This window comes from Macrotis lagotis, chromosome X (assembly GCF_037893015.1).
Source record: "Macrotis lagotis isolate mMagLag1 chromosome X, bilby.v1.9.chrom.fasta, whole genome shotgun sequence".
In the NCBI taxonomy this organism is placed as follows: domain Eukaryota; kingdom Metazoa; phylum Chordata; class Mammalia; order Peramelemorphia; family Peramelidae; genus Macrotis; species Macrotis lagotis.
Window position 1 is genome coordinate 132,743,600 of NC_133666.1, and position 21,229 is coordinate 132,764,828.

The window sequence follows — 21,229 nt, forward strand, 5'->3', positions numbered from 1 at the left end:
CTGTGTGGCCTTGGGCAAGCCACTTAACCCCATTTGCCTTGCAAAAACCTAAAAAAACCCAAAACAAACCAAAAAAGAAATGGGAGGCTAGACTTTAGAAAAACCTGGAAAGACTGGAATGAACTGATGCTGAGTCAAGTGAGCAGAACTAGGGGAACACTGTACACATTAATAGAAAAATTGTAAAATGATCAAGACTTGTGATGGAAAATGCTGCCCATATCCAGAGGAAAAACTATGGAGTCTGAATGCAGAGCAAAGCATTCTATGTTTGCTTTTTAAGACTTGTTTTATTTGTTTCTCATGCTTTTTCCTCCTTTAATTCTAATTCTTTTACAACATGATTAATATGGAAATACATTAAGCATGATTGGACATGTACAAACTATATTATATTACTCTTGCAATGGGGAAGAGGAGAGAAGGGAAGGCGATAGAAAAATATGGAAATCAAGTTCACAAAAAGAAGACTATTGAAGTTTATCTTTGCATGTAATTGGAAAAGTAACAAAAGAAAAAAGAAAAAATGAATTCATTGAAATAATTTTGTAATTAAACATAAATACATGTATACACATACATTTACATGTTCATGTGTGTGTATAAGTGTACATATGAATTTATAGATTCCTGTCTTTTGTCTTTCTCATTTTACGTGGGTTGAAATATAGGCTGGGTCATCCTTGATAAGAATATTGTTACTTTGACCACTGGTAAGGAAGCAAGCCCCCCTTTTTTACCAATATTTGGAGAAAAATAGATACAAGCTAGACATAATCCATACTTGGAGACTTTCCTGGAGTTGTTACAGGTAAGGGTAGTGGACCAAATGAGATAATATGACCTTATTTGGTCAGTCCAGAGTCTTTGGGGCTCTCATAGCCATTATCTTTGCTACAGTAATAGGCTTCTAAATGATCTTTTGGTATTCTCTCCCTTTGCTGAAGACTAATTCTGTCTGAAAATTTGTTTTTAAATATAGATTTGGTTGTACCATTCATCTTCTCAAAAATATTTAATGGCTACCTGTCTATTAAAATTCAGTTTTGTCTGGCATTCAGGCTTCTCCAAAGTCTGGTCCCTTTCCAGTCTTATTTCATATTACTTTCTTCTAGACCATCCAGAGCATCCAGATCCCAGTCCAATGACTGCTAACTCTAAGAACACACCTTTTCCATTTCTTTATTTTACTCACACTGTATCATATACCCAGAATGTCCTCCTTCACCTTCAATTTTTTTAAAATTTCATTTTACTTACGGCAATGGGGTTAAGTGCCTTGCCCAAGGTCACACAACTAGGCAATTATTAAGTGTCTGAGGCTGGATTTGAACTCAGGTCCTCCTTATTCCAAGTCTGGTGCTCTATCTACTGTGCTATGTAGTTGCTCCCCACCTTCAAATTTTTTAAAGTTAAATTTCTTATTATAAAGAAAAACATTTTTGAAAGTGAGAACTCTAACTGATCCATGCCATGATTTCATATGTCTAAAGATGAAGCATGCTACTCACCTCCAGACAGCAGGTTGGATATGGCCAATGGGGGAATTTGCCTGATTTGACTATGCTTATTTCTTGCAAGGGTTCCCCCCCCCCTCTTTCTGTCTTTTTATTCAATGGGGCAGAGAAGGGAGGGAGAGAAAATAAATGCTTGTAATTTGAAATTTACAAAATTAAAAAGCATAATTTCTTCTAGTCCCTATCATCCATGAAGTCCTCCCTAATTTCTAAATCCAGGAACAACCTCAGACTTCATATGGCATTTTGTTTTATACCTCTTTAGTAACTAATATCCTTTATATGACATCATTACACATTATAATTATTTATATATCTATGCCTTTGGGCAGCTAAGTGGTGAAGTGGATGGAGTGTCTGCCCTGAAGTCAGAAGGAACAGAGTTCAAATCTAGCTTCAGATACTAGCTGTGTGACTATAGACGAATCATTTATTCCTATTGCCTCAATTCTATACTTTAAGTTTTTCAGGGCAACATCTTACCTAAATTTCCTATTTTCCTTAGGTCTTGGGAACAGTATATTCACCTAATAGCTATTCAAAAAATGTTTAATTTAATAAATTAGATCACTGGAAATAACCATGGAACTAGATGACAGGCTCAAACCAGGGGGGAGTCTGTTTCTCTGCCACTGCTAACTTTAAAGGAAAATGTTGCTGCCTGGACCCACAATTGGGCATGTCACTGCCTATCTCCTGAGCTGGCCTCAAGAAGGTTTAAAAAAAATAAATTTCAACCTTCGAAGCTAGGTGGGCATGGTAGAAGACTGTGCAAATCTTCCTCAGAAGACTAAAGTAAGCTTGTTAATAAAGTCAACTTGAAAGAAACCAGAGAAGGTCTTTTCCAGGGGGGTGGGATAGGGATTGAGACCATCTGATGAGTGGATGAGCATTTAAAAACTGTCTCTGCGACAAATGACTCTTAACTGCCAGGAGAGATGGAGGGAAGGAAAGAAAAAAAAAATCTTTAAGTTGTACAACCAAGTGAGATCTGGTAACCCAACTTCTCTTCATGAAACAGTCAAGGGAGCACACTTTAATTCTACCTTATAGTGCTGATTATTGATGATTATTCTGGGAGATGCATCCAGATATTCCTCAGTACTTGTCCCTAATCTATTGGCTGCTCTCCATTTGGTTGGGGTGATACAGCAAAGAGAATTAAAATGACAGATAACTTAAGAAGTGATTGAATTAGGAGTTCTTAAAAGGGCAAAACAAATCAATGTGGTAAGTTAAAATATCTCCAATCATATTGAAAAAAATGGACATCTTTGATAATCCAGCAGATGGTAGTAGTTTGAGGTATTACCTCATATCCTTCAAATTGGGAAGAAAATATCTAAAAGCGATAAAAGACAATGCTGGTGACACTGAAGAAACAGGTACATTCACTCACTGCCGACAGAAATGTAAACTTGTAGAATCCTTTTGAAGAGTCATTTTGCAGAGCCATTCTGGAGAACAATTTGGAACTAAAGGGCTTGAAAACTATGTTTACCCATTAAACCAGTAATACTACTACTGGGCTTGTATCATAAAGAGATCAAAGAAAAAGAAAAACAGGACCTATATGCACAAAACTATTTATAGTGCTTCTCTATGTGACAAATAATTGGAAATTGAGGGGATGTCTATCAATTGGAGGATGACTGAGTATTTGTAGCATATGATTGTTGATGGAGTACTATTGTGCTATAAATGACAAGCAGGATATTTTCAGAAAAAAATATGATAAAACCTATGTGAACTGATGCAAAATGAAGTGTGAGAAGAACCAGGAGATCACTGTGTACAGTGGCAACAATGTGGTAATGATATTCATTTGTGGAAGGGAACACTCTGATCAATACAATGCTCCAAGACAGTTCCAAAAAAATCATGATGATAAAATGCTATCCACTTCTAGAGAACTGAAAAACTCTCGAGTGCAAATTGAAATATTTTTTTTTTACTTTATTTTTCTAGCTCTTTATAAAAAAAAATATGGTAACTAGGTAGCACAGTGGATGGAATGCAGGAAGACTTATCTTCCTGAGTTCAAATTTGGCTCAAAATCTTACTAGCTGTGTAACCCTGAGCAAGTCACTTAACCCTATTTAACTCAGTTTCCTCAACTGTAAAATGAGCCAGAGAAGGAAATGGAAAACTATTGTAGTATCTTTTCCAAGAAAACCCCAAATTAGTTTATGGCCAAGTCTGACACAACTGAAAAATAAACAACAATGGCAATATGGAAATATGTTTTGTATGATTTCACTTGTATAATTGATATCACATTGCTTGCCTTCTCAGTGGGTGGGGAAGAAGGTGGGAGGGAAGAAGAGAATTTGGAATGTAAAATTTAAAAAGAAAAGCATGTTAAAAATAAATAATAAATTGAATTTTCTTTTAAAGAATAATTTGGCAATGAAAAAGTAGAAGGTATAAAAATAAACCTATTACAAAATAATTCCACAGCTGAGTATAAGCTCTGAAAAGTTTTTTTTTTAAAAAAGGAACTCTCTGCTCAAAGATTTTCATAGTACCCTTATGTACAATTGAAAAAAACTGGAAAAATTTAGTGTCCCAAACCAGGCAAAAGGTTAAATAAATAAAACAGGCAAAAGGTTAAATAAATCATGGTAACATAATGGAATATTATAATGTGATTAATTAAGATGAGAAAATATAAAGAAACTTAGAAAGGCCTTTACAAAATAATGCAATGTGAAAAAACAGATGAGAAGAATGGAATATCTACATGATCAAAAAAAGAAGAGAACTGAGGATGGACAGAATTCTAAAAGACACATGGATGGAGGAAGTGAAAGTGTCATGACACAATGTGATGGAATTAATTTAAGAGTAAATAGTCATTAAGCAAGTTCAATTGTTTGGAATGATGTTCTATCTTAAGGTTTTGGTAAACAAAAAAATGATTATTCTCATTGATATGCATCGACAATTCTTGGGTCAAGGAAGGATATCTTTTGATTCATCCACTTTAACAATATCTGAGCTAGCTAGCTACTGAGGAAAGACACAAGGGTTTACACAATTTTTCCAATGTTTACAGGCAGCTTGGGTTGGGGGAGAAGGGAGAAAATGATAAAAGTGGGTAGTGCAGAAGTGAGGAGAGGCTGTGGCTAGGGTGCTGGTCTAATCTTCCTGAGTGCAAATCCAGCTTCAGACACTTACTAGCTGTGAGATTCTGGGCAAGTCACTTAACCTTGTTTGTCTCAGTTGCAAAATGGTAGGACCACATCACCAGTGGAGACATTAAGGTGCTACTTCAGTAAAATATGAATCAACTCACATCAATATCGCTGGCTCCAGGAAATGCCACTTGTAAGTAATGAAATCGGGCTGCCCGGATGGCATTGAACCAATCCACAATTTCCTGAGGAGAAAAAAAAGAAACCAGAGTAATAAAACAAACATTATTAGGAGACTGTTTTCGAGAAACTAGATAATCCAGAGGACCCATAAGAACTGTGGACAGAGGAGAGGAAGGTATCAGTGAAATCAGAATATCTTTCCTGGGAACTAATGATAAGTGAAATCTTCCAAACAGGGAAAGTAGTTCCATTTCCAGGGACTGTATGCTGGCTTCCCTTCCCTTCCTCAAAGATATTTTCTGAGAGGCTTTGTCTCTAAAGAGCAGCTGACTGCAATCCTTTGGGAATAATTTTCCTATAAAGGAGTCTGATGAACTGAAGTCTCTGAAATCATTCCATATTATTCTGAACATTTGTGGAGCATGTCACATTGGCAAAATGTTATTTCCAAGTGACTCCTATCAAGGACATTTTCATATTACTTTCCCTCCTTCCCCAACTCCACCCAGGTACTCTTTTCAGGTTCCCCATCTTCCTTGAATACTTCTGGGACCAATTCCAGACCATCTGAGACTTTCATATAATTTTTGTTGTTATCTAGTCCTTTTCAGTCATGTCTAAATCTCTGTGATGACATTTGGAGTTTTCTTGGCAAAGATACTGACTGCAGTGGTTTGTAACTATTTAACAGAAGAGGAAACTGAGGCAAACAAGTTGAAGTGACTCGCCCAGGGTCAGACAGGTAGGAAGCATCTGAGGCCAGATTTGAACTCAGGAAAATAAGTCTTTTTGATTCCATCCCAGTGTTCTAACCACTGGGACACTTAATTATTTGTATCACATTATGCCATATTTGATTGATGGTCCCAGTTACTTTCTAGTTGTTTATAGTAACGTAGGTGGTTAGATGGTTGTGTTGGACTTGGAGCCAGGAAGACCTAAGTTCAAATTCTATCTTAGATACTTGCTATGTGACCCTGAGTAAATCACTTAATCATTTTATGTTTCTTCATTTGTAAAATGGGGCTATTAATGATACCTTCCTTGCAATGTTGATATAAGGGTCAAATGAGGTAATTTATAAAATACTTTGTAAACATTAAAGACCATATAAATCCCAGCTATTATTATCATTAGAAGAGGCAGCATGGCATAGCCATAGATAGAGATGGTTTCAAAGCTGAGAAGATTTAAGTTCAGGTCTTAATTTCTAACACAGACTGGTTGAATGATCCTGGGCAAGTCATTTCAACTTTTTCAGTCTCTAAGACCAAGTTGGTGTCAACCTACATTGATAGAGACAGTTTTCCTCATCTCAGAGTTCTTTATCCTAATGAAATCTCAAGTCTAGTCACAGTCACTATCTCTTAAGATAACAACAGTAGTTAGCATTTATATAGAGTTTTGGAGCAGCTAACTGGCAAATGCAGTGGCTGGAGCACCAGGTCTGGAGTGAAGAAGAACCAAGTTCAAATCCAGCCACAAGACACTTATAGTGTGATCCTGGGCAAGTCACTTAACTCTGACCGACTCCAGTTTCTTCATCTGAAAAATCAGCTGGAAGAGGAAATGGCAAACCATTCTAGTATCTCTGTCAAGAAAATTCCAAATGGGGTCATGAAGAGTCAAACATAACCGAACATGACTGAAGAACAGATAGAGCTTTAAGCTTTGCAAAACTTACAAATACTATCTCATTTGATTTTCACAATAACCCTGGGAAGTAGGTACTATTATTATTATCCCTTTTTCAGAGATGAGGAAACTGAGGCTGATAGAGGTTAAGAACTTATCTAGATCACACATCTAGTGTGTCTGAGGAAGGATATGAACTCAAGTCTCCTAACTGTTCTGTTCACTCTTGTCACCTAGCTGCCTCAGTAAAAAGCATTATAGCACCATCCACAGAACATTGTTCTAAATAAGTTATTACAAACTGAGGGGGTACAGTGGATAGTGCACTGGCCCTGGAGTCGGGAGGACCTCAGTTCAAATGTGGCCTCAGATACTTAATAATTATTTAGCTGTGTGACCTTGGGCAAACCATTAACCCCATTGCCTTGCAAAAAACAAACCAAAAAAAGATCATTTTTGGTTCTGTGCTATTCTTTTTGTTTTTAGAAAGAGTCCTGAGGGTTTGGGTTTCAGTCCTACTCTCTTTTTAAAAATTAAATTTTTTATTATGAATCTAATTATCAACAAATATTTCAATGTGCAAATAAGAATATGAAGGAGATCTGTATAAGGAACCGTAAATTTGCTACACACAACTTTTTTTAAGATACACACACACACACACACACACACACACACAGAGCTGCTGGGTGGTGCCAGCCCTGGAGTCAAGAAGACTTATTTTCCTGAGTTTAAATCCAACCTCAGTTTTACTAGCTGTTTGCCTCAGTTTCCCCATCTCTAAAATGAGTTGGAGAAGGAGATGGCAAAATACTCCAGTATCTCTGCCAAAAAAACGCCAAATGGAGTCATGAAGAGTCAGACATAAATGAAAAACAACTCAATAACAACAACAAATATTACCAGATAATAACAAACCTTTCTAGCTCTACTTCTTACATCATGGGGAGAATAGTGGAAAGTAGGCTAGTTTCAAATGAACCCACCTCTGCTGTTTATTAACCTTGTGACCTAGGGCAGGTCAATAATCTTTTAAAAGAGGGATAATAAGACCTATAATACCTATCTCTCAGTTCTTGAAAAGAACAAATGAAATAATCTATTTGTGATGCTGTAAAACCTCTGTGTAAAAACTCAGAGTGAACTGAGGGTTTGACGTTATAAGAGGAAAGTGCAGGATAGAAGAAATGTACTGGGTTTGGAGTCAGCTGATCTGGGTTTGAATCCCAGTCCTGTTACTTGCTGTGAGGTGTGAGGATGGATAAATCACTTAACCATTCTGTGTCTAAGTATCCTAAGGGCAGCTAGATGGTGAAGTGGATAGAGCACTGGTCTTGGAGTCCGGAGGACAGGAGTTTAAATCCAGCCTCAGACACTTGATACTAGCTGTGTGACCTTGGGCAAATCACTTAACTCTGATTGCCTCACACTCAGGAACATCTCCAGTTGTCCTGATTCATAACTGGCCACTGGACCCAGATGGCTCTGGAGGAGAACGTGAGGCTAGTGACTTGTATAAGACTATGCAATGTGAAAAAACAGACAGGCTCCCCCTCCCCCCATCCCACACTCAAATCCAATTCATGTGCTTGTCATGGCATCACCTCCCCAATGTTGTGGTCTTCTTCAAAAATGAAGAACAAGCATTATTATAGTAAGTATTCGTGGTTGTAAAAAGGGGGCAAGGCTATCTGATATCTTTATTATCAAATGAGAATACTTGTGAAGCACCACTTTAGCACAATGCGTGGCAAATAGTAGGTGCTTAATAAAGGCTTGCTGACTTCTCCCTCACTCTCTAACAGAGATGAAGTAAGATAATGAAAGCAAAGTTATTTGTAAATATTGAAGTTTGACAAAGATGCCATTGATTCTTAGGATTATGATTATTACATAAAGAGAACAGAGATCTCATCAGGTCTCACAGATATCATGTTATGTGGAAATATGGAGAAAGATTTCCAGTGAGGTACTATGGCTTACAGTCTCTCATGAAGGTTTTCATAGGAAATTTGGAAAGTTATCATATTAACTCATGCATGAGTATCTCCTCCCACTCTAGTATCATTTCTGAAGACTGGAAGTCATAAAAGGTGCTCACCTGACAAAAATGTTCACACCTGGATGTTCTGGCAAAAACTGGATGTGGTTATTCAGCAACAGCCACTCTTAGAAAAAGCAGTTTGGTAATGCTATGGGAGAAATGCCCTTGACAATGAAGGGTAAGATGAACTAAGCAGAGGGTTTGGAGCTAATGAAAGTCTAGGGTGGCCTATTGTTGAAGGGAATCAAGGGACACAAGGAGGGCATTTGTACAGGCAGCTGAGGAGAGATTGCTGGCTTACCCTGTTTACAGGAACCCCCCCCCCCCAAATACAGCCATACTCTGCAACCTGCTCTTGTGGGCTCTGTGTCAATGAGCCAAGCCCCAGTGCTTTGCAGGGCTGCTAACTAGGATAAATGACTCCTTTTAAGTTCTTTCAGGCTTCTCCTTCCTCCTTTCTTCTATTTTTTCTTCCTTCCTTCATTCCTTCCTTCCTTCCTCTCTCCCCCTCCCCCTTCCCCCCTTTTCTCTCTCTCTCCCCCCCTTTCTTAATTAGAATGTTTTTATGATGGTCTTCATTTCAATTGTTTGTGCACTTTCTGGGTTGCCTAGGTGGGGAGGGGGGAATGGGAGGGAGTTTATTTATAAGATCCATTCTGTAGCAGCTGAGAGCTTCCACCCACGCTGCAGGGTTACTTCCAGCCAAGCAAGAGCGGCTGCAACTGGCACACAGAATTAGGAATTTGTGGGGGTTTGGAGGGTAGTGGGATGGAGTTCACTGCCAGAATGAGGAGATCACTGATAACTAATTAGATAATATGTATCAAAGTGCTTCACATACATTATCTCATTAGATCAGGAGTCTAATCCTGGCTGGCTCTACAGTTAACCAGTTGGGTGGTCTCAAGTATGTTATTGGCCTTCCGGTCCTTAGTTTCCACATTTGTAAAAGGTGGTGGGCCCTTAGAAGTCTAGTTCAGCATTTCCCATCCCATTCTCATCACCCTATTCAAGCACTCTCTCCAAAGCAGGTACAGATTCTTATCCTTGGGAGCTAAAATGTCCTTAAATAGATTTTTTTTGGGGGGGAGTCCATGAATTCTTTTAATAGGTTCATAACTGTTATTTCAATGTAATTAAATTTGCTTCGTATTTTATTTTGTGAATTTAAAATCACTCTTCTAAGAAGAGGTCTGTCCAGTCACCGACTCTACCAGACTGCCTAAGAGCTCATGCCTCAAAAGGATGAACAATCCCTGCTAGTGATGGGAAGTACATGGGTTTGGAATATTGTGTGGATATTTTAGGCTTTTTTTTGATGGACTTTCCTGGGAGGGTTTTTTCCTTCCTTTTTCTCTTTTCATATATATATATATATATATATATATATTATATATATATATATATATATATATATATATATATATATATATATATATATATATATATGTATATATAGATAGATATAGATATAGAGATATAAGGGATGGTTCTGTGAGGAAGAAGAGATGACAAAAATTTTAGCAATGTAAAAATAAAAGAAATAAAATTTTCTTTAACAAAAGAGCATCCCCCTGCTCCATTTCACCTCAAAAGGAAGTTCTCTAGGTTTTGGAATATTTACAATAATGGGGAGTTTCGCCCCAAGAGGCAGCTAACTCTAATGCCCAGACTTGTGGCTTTTCCTCTTTAGCCTATGGAGGCAGAAATCAACAGGAAACCTATTTTAGTTGTAGTGAATCCTGGATGGTTGAGCCCAGACCCTTTGTATTTCTTAGACCTGAGCTCTTTGATTGAGAAGCTAAATGTTGGGGTGAGGAACATTCCTGTGCCCTATCTGATATGAACATAAATCAGATAACAAAAGGGAACTACTACTGGGGAGTAAGGGGCAAACTCCTATTGGCCTGAAGCCAACTTAACCAGCTTTCTTGAGTTGCTATATTTTCCAGAAAGATTGGACCTGGGGTATACAGGAAGCCCAGAAAGAGTCAAGGAGGAAGACCCTCCCACTGACAAAATTTCCACCCTTCCCCGGATGGAAGGGGCTTGAATAATTTCAGTTATATTGCTACATGGAACTCCATGCCTTGCTAGGCTCTTCTCCCAACATTGGGTTCTGATAAAATCAAATTACAGGTAGAGATTTGCTTGCAGAATCACATGGGGGGGCAACTAAGTGGTGTAGTGGATAGAGCACAGTCCCTGAAGTCAGGAGGACCCGAGTTCAAATCCAGTCTCAGACACTTAATAATTGCCTAGCTGTGTGGCCTTGAGCAAGCCACTCTTTACCCTACTGCCTTAAATAAAAAAAGAATCACATTGAAATATTATTCCTCTCTTGTAGGGGTGGGGGAGACCCAAAAGAGAGATAGACAGAGAGAAATAGACACATAGAAACAGAGAGATTTGCTTTGTGATGGTTCTCAGCAAGAGTGACACTTTCCAACTGGAGCCAAAGAGAAATCCCAAAGAGGAAATCCACCTTGGATGATGACTCCCTGGATGTCTACAGCATATTGATTTCACTTTTTTTTGTTTTTTTTTGTTTTTTTTTAGATTTTTTTTTATAAGGCAATGGGGTTAAGTGGCTTGCCTAAGGCCACACAGCTAGGTAAAATTATTTCACTTTTAAGAGAGAAAGTGCCTACTTCTCTCTCTCTTTTTTTTTTTTTGCAAGGCAGGAGACTATGGGTGAAGAACTTTGCATACAATGTCAAACTGTTGATGTCTTGGGTAGTTTTTCTAAACTGCTTTTCCTCCCCCACTTCCCACCTGTCCTTTACTTATTCTTCATTATATTATGGTTTAGTTTGAAGGTGTGGAGAAGAGATATTTTAACTTTTTTTTTTTTTTTTTTTTTTAGTTTTTGCAAGGCAATGGGGTTAAGTGGCTTGCCCAAGGCCACACAGCTAGGTAATTATTAAGTGTCTGAGACCGGATTTGAACTCAGGTACACCTGACTCCAGGGCCGGTGCTCTATCCATTGTGCCACCTAGCCACCCCGGGGAAGAGATATTTTCAGAAATGAAGGTAATATAGAAAAAGACTGTTGTTCAGTCATTCAGTCTTGCCTGACACTTTATAATCCCTTGTCCACCGGATTTTCTTGGCAAAGATATTCTATGGTTTGCCATTTCCTTCTCTAGTAAATTAAAGCAAACAAAGGTTAAATGATCTGCAGGGTCACCCAGCTAGTCTGAAGTGGGATTTGTACTCAGATTTTCCTGACTCCAGGTCCTGCTCTCTAATTCACTGGGCCATCTAGCTGCTCCGAAGAAGAAAAAAAGAAGATATCAACAAATATATTTGCTCAATTCACTCCTGTTTACATGTGTTATATCCTTGTAGTTATTTTCAGATTTTTTCCAAGTGACTGGAATGTCTTGCTCATTACAGGGTCAAGTCCCCTACTGCCTTTGCCATTTGTAATGCAGTATCAAATGAATGTTAGGCTAGGAATCTTCCAAATAACTAGTTTAACTTCCTCAATGTAGAAATTAGAAAACTGAGGCTGAGAAAGATAAAGACTAGGTCATTCAATAGGTCAAGGGCAAAGTCAGATTTAAAATTCAGCACTCAGCTCAAATTTCTTTCCACTTTACTACACCTTCTCCGTACTTTTATTCTTGTTCTGAGCTTTACCTCCCTCTCACACAACGATAAGGGCTCTTTTAATGCCAGCAGAGAGGAATTCTTTTAATTTCAGTAAGGCAGCTAAGTGGCGCAGTGAATAGGGCGATAGACCTGAGTTCAAATCTAACCTCAAGTACTTATCTGGGTAACCCTGGACAATTCTCTTCACTTCTCTCAGGCTCAGTTCCATTGTCTGAAAAATGAAAATAATAATAGCATCTACTCAGGGTTGTGAGGTTCAAATAGGATAATATTTGTGAAGAGATGTGTAAACATAGGGTGCTCCATATATGCTAGCTAGCATTATTAATCTCTTTGGTTAATTTCCATATTATTGCCTTTAAAGATCTTGCACCACCATCTTTTTTTCTGATATACTTTACTTCTTAGGAAGTATCAATTCCTGGGAGAAGTAAGTTAGATAGGTGTGTCCCATGGTTTATGTTAACTTGTGTCAAAAATATTCAGTATTGTTCTCCTTTCCATCATCCAAGTCAACTCTTCTGAGTCCATAGCTCATCTCCTGGGCCATGCTGTTTTTGTAGGTTCAAGTCAGAGAGGAACTCTATGGAATGAGGCGATTTGTCTTACCCTTGTTTGCTAGGAAATCCATGGAGAGGTTACAAAAGAACCTGCTTCCCCTTCCTTCCTTAACCACTAGAGAGAAATGGGTCCCCCCACCAAGTGAAAATCAAGTCACTCAGATTCAGGGCTATCTGCTAGGCTGAAACAGGACCTTTGCCCCATTGTTGGTGTCCTCACTATCCTTACCTTGCCATCTTCATGATACACAAAAATATTCCTGGTGCTGTTATCCTTTAGGTAAGTGATCTGGAGGCCATGAGGATTCCCAATTTTGGTTGGCTGGAAGGTAGCGTTTAAATGTTCAATCTTCATAATTGCTTTAGGTTCCTTTGCCTAGAAAACAAAATCAGATCTAGTTGGCAGCCTGGAAAACACCTCAGAGGACTATCCTGAGGGGTAGGTTCAATGCTTCCTGAAAAGGATTGTTCAAAGTGTGACTCCCACTGCCAAGGACTGATGATTCAATGTATTCACTCTATCTCCTCCCAACCCTGGTGATGTTGTCTCCAACTGAATACTCATCTTCATGCAGAAGCCTCCTTCAAGCCCAAGAAGAAAGGTGAGTTGTCAATCTCAGAAGGCTCCAAGCCACCCAGGGCTAAACAAAAACCTCCTTTGTGGATGAGTCCTTTGGTCCCAGAGAAGAATATCAGAAATGGGCAGACAATAGACTACACCTGCTGTCTGCTCCCTGATGAGCCAAAGGGCTATGCCTCCCTCCCCGGTGCCTGTTGTTACTCATCCTGGAGTCTGTTCTCCTGCCCAGTACTGAGATATGCTGCCAAGTCCCTGGGCTCAATATATCCCCAGGCGGCAGCTTGTCGAGATGTGGTGTCTCTGGCTGTCATTAGAGTCCTTGTAGCCAGTTCAGCTCAGTCCATAGGGTGGCAAGCTCTGCTCATGTCTAACCAGGGACATGTCACTTAGCTCCTGTCAGTCCATGGGTCACTGAAGCACATTTTCCACTTAGGTGTTTTGCTAGAGATTTTTTTCAGCCTGTTTCCAGAATAATCTATCAGGCTGACCATGAGGTTAAACTGATTTTCTTGTACTGATGGCTGAAAATGCCAGACAGACTCTCAATATGGTGAGTTTCTGTTGTATAAACACAACCTCAGTGTGGGCAGTAGGAAGACTACAAGCCACCTGGTTCTTTCTTTTTTCTCACACCTGACCTCCTGGGCTCTACACCTACCCCTGCAGAACCACCATCCTCCCTGGCTTCCATTCATCTTCTCAACCTCCTGAGGCTGGTGGCTCTCTTATTTCCTGTAGGGTCAAGGCTGACAACTTTATAACAAGTTGTAAATGCAGAATTTGGGCAAACACAAATATGATTTCTTTTTGTCTATCAGAATTTGGAACAGAAACTATAGAAAAACTTCACATTTACTATTCTCTTGGCAAAAGGTGTGAGACTACGGATGTAGGATGTCATTCATTGCCAGCACAGGCAACATGTTGATCTTTTACTGTACAATATTTTTTTGTTACAACTGAGTCTGGCAAATTATAGGGAAGTAGAGGGAAAAAACCCTTCAGTATAAATGTTTAAGAAAATATAAGGAATATGAAGGGGGAAATTAAGAAAATAAGGAAATCATAAGTGGAACAGAGAAGAATGTTGTGTATGGGTTGCATTAGATTACCATAAAAGTTCCTGCCAACAAAATATTTTGTAAATATGAAGTTGTCTGGGATGTAAAAGAATATGTATGTCATTTATGATAGGATGGTTGAGGGGCAAAATGTCAAATCTGTTTTTAATAAAGAAAACCTTTAGGTTATATATAATTGAAAATATATGATTGAATATAATTATATTTTAAGTTCCAATAAAAGTAAAAAAGAAAAAACCCCTTATGTTTATAGATCATTTGAGGGTTGACAAAAGCACTATTGTCCTCACTAGGTTGTTTAAGTCTTACTACTCCCCCTTTAAAGACAAGGGGACAGACCAAGGCTAAAAACAGTCTGGCGGATGGTCTATGGTCAGACCCCTAGGAAGCAGAAGGACCAAGACTTGACTCCAGACAACTATTCCAAGTCCAGTCAAGGAGAAAGTGAACATCCCCATCTCCTAAGACCTGATGCAAACTTGCCATATTATACAGACCTACTGCTGCCCTCTTTCTTCTGTTACTCTCAGCATCTGCTCTTTCTTCAGACTTCTGATGTTCATAAATGTGACAGCTGTTGAGATGGGGAAGGGGTGGAGCTTAATGCACTCAAGATAAAAGTTGATTCTTACTGGAGGAAAGATTTATTTTTTTAACTTTAAAAAGACCACTCAATAGGAGGCAACCAGGTTTAGCAATGGATAGAACTCTGGATCTGGAGTCAGGAAGACCCGAGTTCAAATATAACCTCAGTTAAATTATAAGCTGTGCAATCCTGGCAAGTCACTTAATTGCTGTCTGCCTCAGTTTCCTCCTCTGTAAAATGGATATAATATATATTATAGATTATATATAATATATGTATATATATATATATATATATATATATGTTCAATATAGCATCTACCTCCCAGGATTGTGAAAATCAAACGAGATATTTATAAAGCACTTTGCATACATCACAAGATAAAATAAAAAAAGATTACTCAATGGTTGGTGCCTCTTCTCCAAAATGATCTTATACTTATTACACACATGTGTGCTATTGTTTCCCTTGACAGAAAGTAGGCTCCCTGAGGGCAGAGATGGATTAATTTTTGTTTTCATATCTTCAGCAAATTGCTCATGCTCGATAAATATTTGTTTTTTGAGCTATAATGTTCCCTGAAACTAGTGACTATTCCCAAACCTTTTTTTTGTTTTTGTTTTTTTTTAGATTTTTTTGCAAGGCAAATGGGGTTAAGTGGCTTGCCCAAGGCCACACGGCTAGGTAATTATTAAGTGTCTGAGACTGGATTTGAACCCAGGTACTCCTGACTCCAGGGCCGGTGCTTTATCTACTGCACCACCCAGCCGCCCCATATTCCCAAACCTTTTATAGACTATTGTTATCGTTGTGTTTTCTTGGGAAACATACTGGAGTAGTTTGCCATTTCCTCCTCCAGTGGCTAAAGGGTCATAGAGCTAGTGTCTGAGGCCAGCATTCTTCCTGACTCGAAATTCAATCTAGATGGCTCTTGCTGAGTTCAAATCCAGCCTCAGACACCTATTAGCTGTGTGACTCTGGACAAATTACTTCACTCTGTCTTAGTTTCCTCATCTGTAAAATGACCAAGGAAAGAAAATGGCAAACCACTGTGGTATCTTTATCAAGATAACCCTAAATGGAATCATGAAGAGTTGGATATAACTTAAAAATGACTGAGCAACAATAACAACTTTCTGACATCTTAGCCCTCTCTTCACTGAGTCACTTAGTCTCTTTAAAAACTAGGTAACTTCAAATACCTTATGCGAAGTTTATTTGGGATTTTCCAAGTGATGTTCTTTAGAGTCTCTGGCTGAGGTAGGAGGAAGGGAGAGGAGAGGAGGAAATGGTATCACCAGTGAGGCTTTAGCTGCCTAGAGGGGCCATCCTGTCCAGGGGACTTTTCTCATCTTAATCCCAACCCTGGAAAAGTTCCTTGTCATGTGGCATCTGGAGACCTGCCGAGGCAGATCCTGAGACAGAGTCTAATCTAAGTCAGAGTCTAAGCTTGGTTTGGCAGATTCCTCTGAGTCCTTCTTGTGATGAGCATTCTCTGTTCTATCAGAGAACTCTTTTGGATTTGGGTTGGGCTAGATAACTACTGAGACCCCTTTCAATTAGAAAGTTTTGATTCTCCTTGGTTGGCTGAGCAGTGGCAGTGGGGGGGACAACTTGAGGAATTCGGATTGCCAGCATTCCCCCCTACACACACTTTCCTTTTATGCCCCCAATCTTATCTAAATAAACTGAGAGTTGCCAGGGTAGAGGTGCACTGGACTTGAAGTCAGGAAGAACAGAATTTGAATTTCACCTTTTATATTAATGATAGGATTTTACTTCTCCATGCCTCAATTTTTTCATCTGTAAAATGAAAGGCTGACCCTAAATCTAACCTTTTACCAACTCTAGGATTCTTTTTAGCTCTCAATGCATGATCCTAACTAACTAATTTTTATATAGTACTTTATAAATATTATCTCATTTGGCCTTCAAAACAACTGTGGGAGGTAGGTATTATTATGAATCTCAGTTTTTAGTTGAGATAACTGGGACAGACAGAGGTTAAGTGACTTGGCCAGAGCCATTAGGCTAGTGCCTGAAGCAGGTTTTGAACTCAGGTCCTCTTGACACCAGGGTCAGTGCTCTATTTACTTAGATTTTTGACCCTCACATGAGAGGAAGTAAGTCAGTACTCATCCCTCTCCCTACAAAGGGGTGTCCAAAAAAAAGAAAGGTATATAGACTATATATACAAAGTGTGAACTATGAGTAATAGGTATAACTAGAAAAGAGACAACCTCAGTTTTGATAGTAAGGAAAAGTTTCCTTAACTATGAGAACTACTCTAGAGTGGGATGGATGACCTGCCTTTTGAGGTGGTGAGCCCCCCCATCACTGAAGGCATTCAAGCACCATCTGGAGGGTAACTTGTCAGATGTGTTGAAGAATGGATTTGGCCTATTAGATGAAGTGCCTGGAGCACAATGAGAAATTTAAGTGCCTGGGAACAGCAAAGTGGAGTAGTTTCTGAGTCTTCCAGTTCAACCCCCGTAATTTATAGATGAAGTTCAATTCCCATAGTTTATAGAAGAGGCAAATGAAATTGGGAGATTTAAAGGAGAGAAAGAGAAACAAAGTCAGGATTTGAGCCTATATCAATGACACAATCAGAGTTTCTTCCACTGTCCCAAACTGTCCCTTGTCCACAGTGACCATCAATAGATATCTAATATGCCCAGAGAGGCCACTAAGAGGAGAGAGAATGAATGAACCGGGAGACAATGTGTGAATGAGTATGGAACAATAAGTATGGAACACTCATAAGCCTATACATTTAGCACTGGAAGGAGGACTAAAAATCATCATATCCAACATCCTCACTTTACAGAAGGGAAAACTGAAGCCCAAAGAATTTATGTGACTCAATGACCTCTAAGGTCCCTTTGAATGCCAAATCTATTATCCTATGATCTATGAATCCAAGAACTTGGGCATGTGGGAAGTTGGATATTCTTTAAACCACCACTTCCACCAGCACCAGTACCAGGAGAAAAACTTCGGCTTCTATCTTATTTCTCTATACAGAGACATAGTCTGGGGAAAGAGGAAAGGGCTTCAATTTTAAATTGGTTGTTCCTGCTGAAGAATCTGAGAGGAACTGGGGTCCAGGAAGACCTATACTTTACTTCAAAAAAAAGGATGAATGCAGAGAATCCCAGATTGAGTGGCCCACAGCTACAAAGTATACTTGCCCAACCTCCAAGCCCCCAGATTTCCATACCCATCCTGAGCTTACGTCATTTTTGTTGAAATATTTCAGTGCCCCTTCTCGTTCAGTCAAAACAAACTTCCTGCTTAAGAACTGCCCATTGTCCCGTCCTCGCTTCCAAAGAAATCCTTCTCGGTATCCTACAAGAAGAAAGCACAGATGGACACACACTGTTGGTTACAACTAACTACACCTCACCAAAAATCCAACCGATTTAACTTAATCCAACCCAGATGGTCAAAGGGTTAGAGGGTAGAAGTTTGGATAACTGCAGCCAACATTTTTATAGTGCTTTATGCTGTTGTTGTGTGGTTTTTCAGTCGTGTCCAACTCTTTGTAACTCCATCTGAAGGTTTCTTAGCAAAGATATTGGAGAGATTTATTATTCCTTCTCCAGCTCATTTTACAGATGAGAGAACTGAGGCAGTTGGGGTAAGTGGCAGGCCCAGGGACTAGTAAGTGATTAAGGTCAGATTTGAACTCAGAAAATCTAACTTTATCTAATACATGACCTAACTGCTCATGGTGCTTTACAGTTTACAAATACCTTTGATCTGAGCCTTCTAATATTCCTATAAGGTAGTATTAACTCCATTTTGCGGAAAAGGAAAATGATGCTCAGAGAGCACTAAATAGTGATTTTTTTTCCTTCCCTAAAAGTCACATGTAGTATTTGAGTGAACCAGGATTCAAACTCAAGTCCTTAGACTCTAAATCTTCCCATTAGACCACCTCTCTTGAAAGGAGAGGTAATTCTTTTTTTTTTAATTGCTTTCTTCCCTTTATTTATTTTTTTAAAGATTTCATTTATTTTAAGTTTTACAGTTTTTCCCCCTGATCTTACTTCCCTCCCCTCACCCCCCACAGAATGCAATTTGCCAGTCTTTACATTGTTTCCATGGTATACATCGATCCAAATTGAATGTGATGAGAGAGAAATCATATCCTTAAGGAAGAAACATAAAGCATAAGGGATAGCAAGATCAGACAATACAATATCAGTTTTTTTCCTAAATTAAAGGTAATAGTCCTTGGACTTTGTTCTAACTCCACAGTTCTTTCTCTGGATACAGATGGTATTCTCCATTGCAATCAGTCCCAAATTGTCCCTGATTGTTGCACTGATGGATGAACAAGTCCATCAAGGTTGATCATCACCCCCATGTTGCTGTTAGGGTGTGCAGTGTTTTTCTGGTTCTGCTCATCTCACTCAGCATCAGTTCATGCAAATCCCTCCAGGCTTCCCTGAATTCCCATCCCTTCTGGTTTCTAATAGAACAATAGTGTTCCATGACATACATATACCACAGTTTGTTAAGCCATTCCACAATTGAAGGACATTTACTTGATTCCCAATTCTTTGCCACCACAAACAGGGCTGCTATGAATATTTTTGTACAAGTGATGATGTTTTTACCCTTTTTCCTCATCTCTTCAGGGTATAGACCCAGTAGTGGTATTACTGGATCAAAGGGTATGCTCATTTTTGTTTCCCTTTGGGTCTAGTTCCAAATTTCTAAGGAGAGGTAATTCTTTAATAATAATTAATTGTGCCTGGACCTGGGAAATTTCCTATCCAGTATTATCTTCTAGGGGTCTTAAATAGCTAATAATACTTAGACATAAGTGCTTCTTAGCTATCACTTAAGAGGAAAAATAACAATGTCATAATTATAGGAAATTCACAAGATAATAGAAAAAAGGACAAAGTGACCCACAAAAAAACTACTTTGTTTTTACATTAAGATCAAAACTTTTGTATCAGACAACACAATCTGTATCTTAGTTTGAACCGAGAAAATGACATGTGGTACTCCTCCTTACCTATTTTACTTTGTCTTCGGGGTGGGACATTGGAGTCAGGTTGGGACAGGGTGTCCTCATCAGAGATATGAGGCATCAGGGTGGGCTGACTGGGCAACTCCCTCAAGGACCAAACCACTGTGCAGTTTCTAGGAAGTCCTAGCTCCTGTTGTTCTTTCTTTCTTTTTCCTTTAAACTTGGCAAATATAGATTCCCCTTGCCCTGCCAAGCACAAAGGTAGGGAGCTTCCCAAGAAGCTTCCAACACTTTTTTCTCCTACTAAGCTATTTTAGGCTGGAGACTCCCCAAGAATAACATGGGATTTCTAGTGACACATGACCACCACCCAAGTGGAATCAATTCCAAACAGACAGCTGCCACATGTTGGATGACTTTTCTGGAGCACCTTTTTGGAAGTGAATATGTGTGTGTGTGGGTGATAAACTCAGCCAGTACTAGTCAGATAGGTGGTTTTAAGCTAGATGTGGAAATAGCTTCATTATCATTTACCTTTCTAATTCTGGTGCTTGTTATGTGTGGGCTAAGGAGCAGCATAACCCACAACCCCAAGACAAACAGCCCCTTAGTTCCAATGAGCCACAATAATAATAGAACCCACACCTAAAGTGAGCCACAGTTAAATAGCTCCTCCCTTCTTAACTTAGAGGTTGTAAATTTTTTTTAATACTGTGATAACTTTATTTCTATTTTTTAAACAAGTACTTATTGATGTTTTGTTTCTTATATCCTCATGGAGATTCCCAGGCTCACTCTGTTTTTTTCTCCCTCCCAGAGAGTCATCTTGTATATATCAAATAGTATTTTTTCAAAAGGAAAATTAATTGACACAATTGATGGATACACTGCAAAAACATGTATGATTTTTTAACATATCTGGATCTCCCACCTATTTGAAGGGGTTTTTCTCATACCTCTTCATTAAGTTCTGCTTGAGCTTAATAATTTTGTTAAATGCTTCTTTGATTGTTTTGATGTGTGTGGTTGTTGTCTCCATTTCACTGATAACTGGTTTTCTTGGCTTTGTTTACTGCATTTTGCATCAATTCATGTGATTGCTACTCCAGTATAATTGGTTCCCTCTGAAACCTGATCATTTTAGTTCAATATATTTTAAATGTTCTTCTGAGAAGGGATTTATAGACTTTACTAGACTTTCACAGGGATCCATGACATAACAAGAGTTAAGAACCCCTGTCTCAGAATAAGCCTCAACCTTTCTCTACTGCATGCATTCTTCCTCACCATATGGTCT

At 38.8% G+C, this 21,229-nt stretch overlaps 1 protein-coding gene across 2 annotated transcripts in view; it reads right to left on the reverse strand.

Annotated features, from left to right (window-relative positions):
- Positions 1-21,229, reverse strand: part of ADAP1 (ArfGAP with dual PH domains 1) — a 169,561-nt gene that overhangs the window by 17,068 nt on the left and 131,264 nt on the right. For both annotated transcript variants that reach the window (XM_074206129.1, XM_074206130.1), the window contains exons 5-7: positions 18,181-18,293; positions 12,924-13,070; positions 4,816-4,899 (exon numbers count right to left, since the gene is read on the reverse strand). In XM_074206129.1, the coding sequence (XP_074062230.1) occupies positions 4,816-4,899; positions 12,924-13,070; positions 18,181-18,293 (344 nt within the window). The remainder of the gene's footprint in view (positions 1-4,815; positions 4,900-12,923; positions 13,071-18,180; positions 18,294-21,229) is intronic.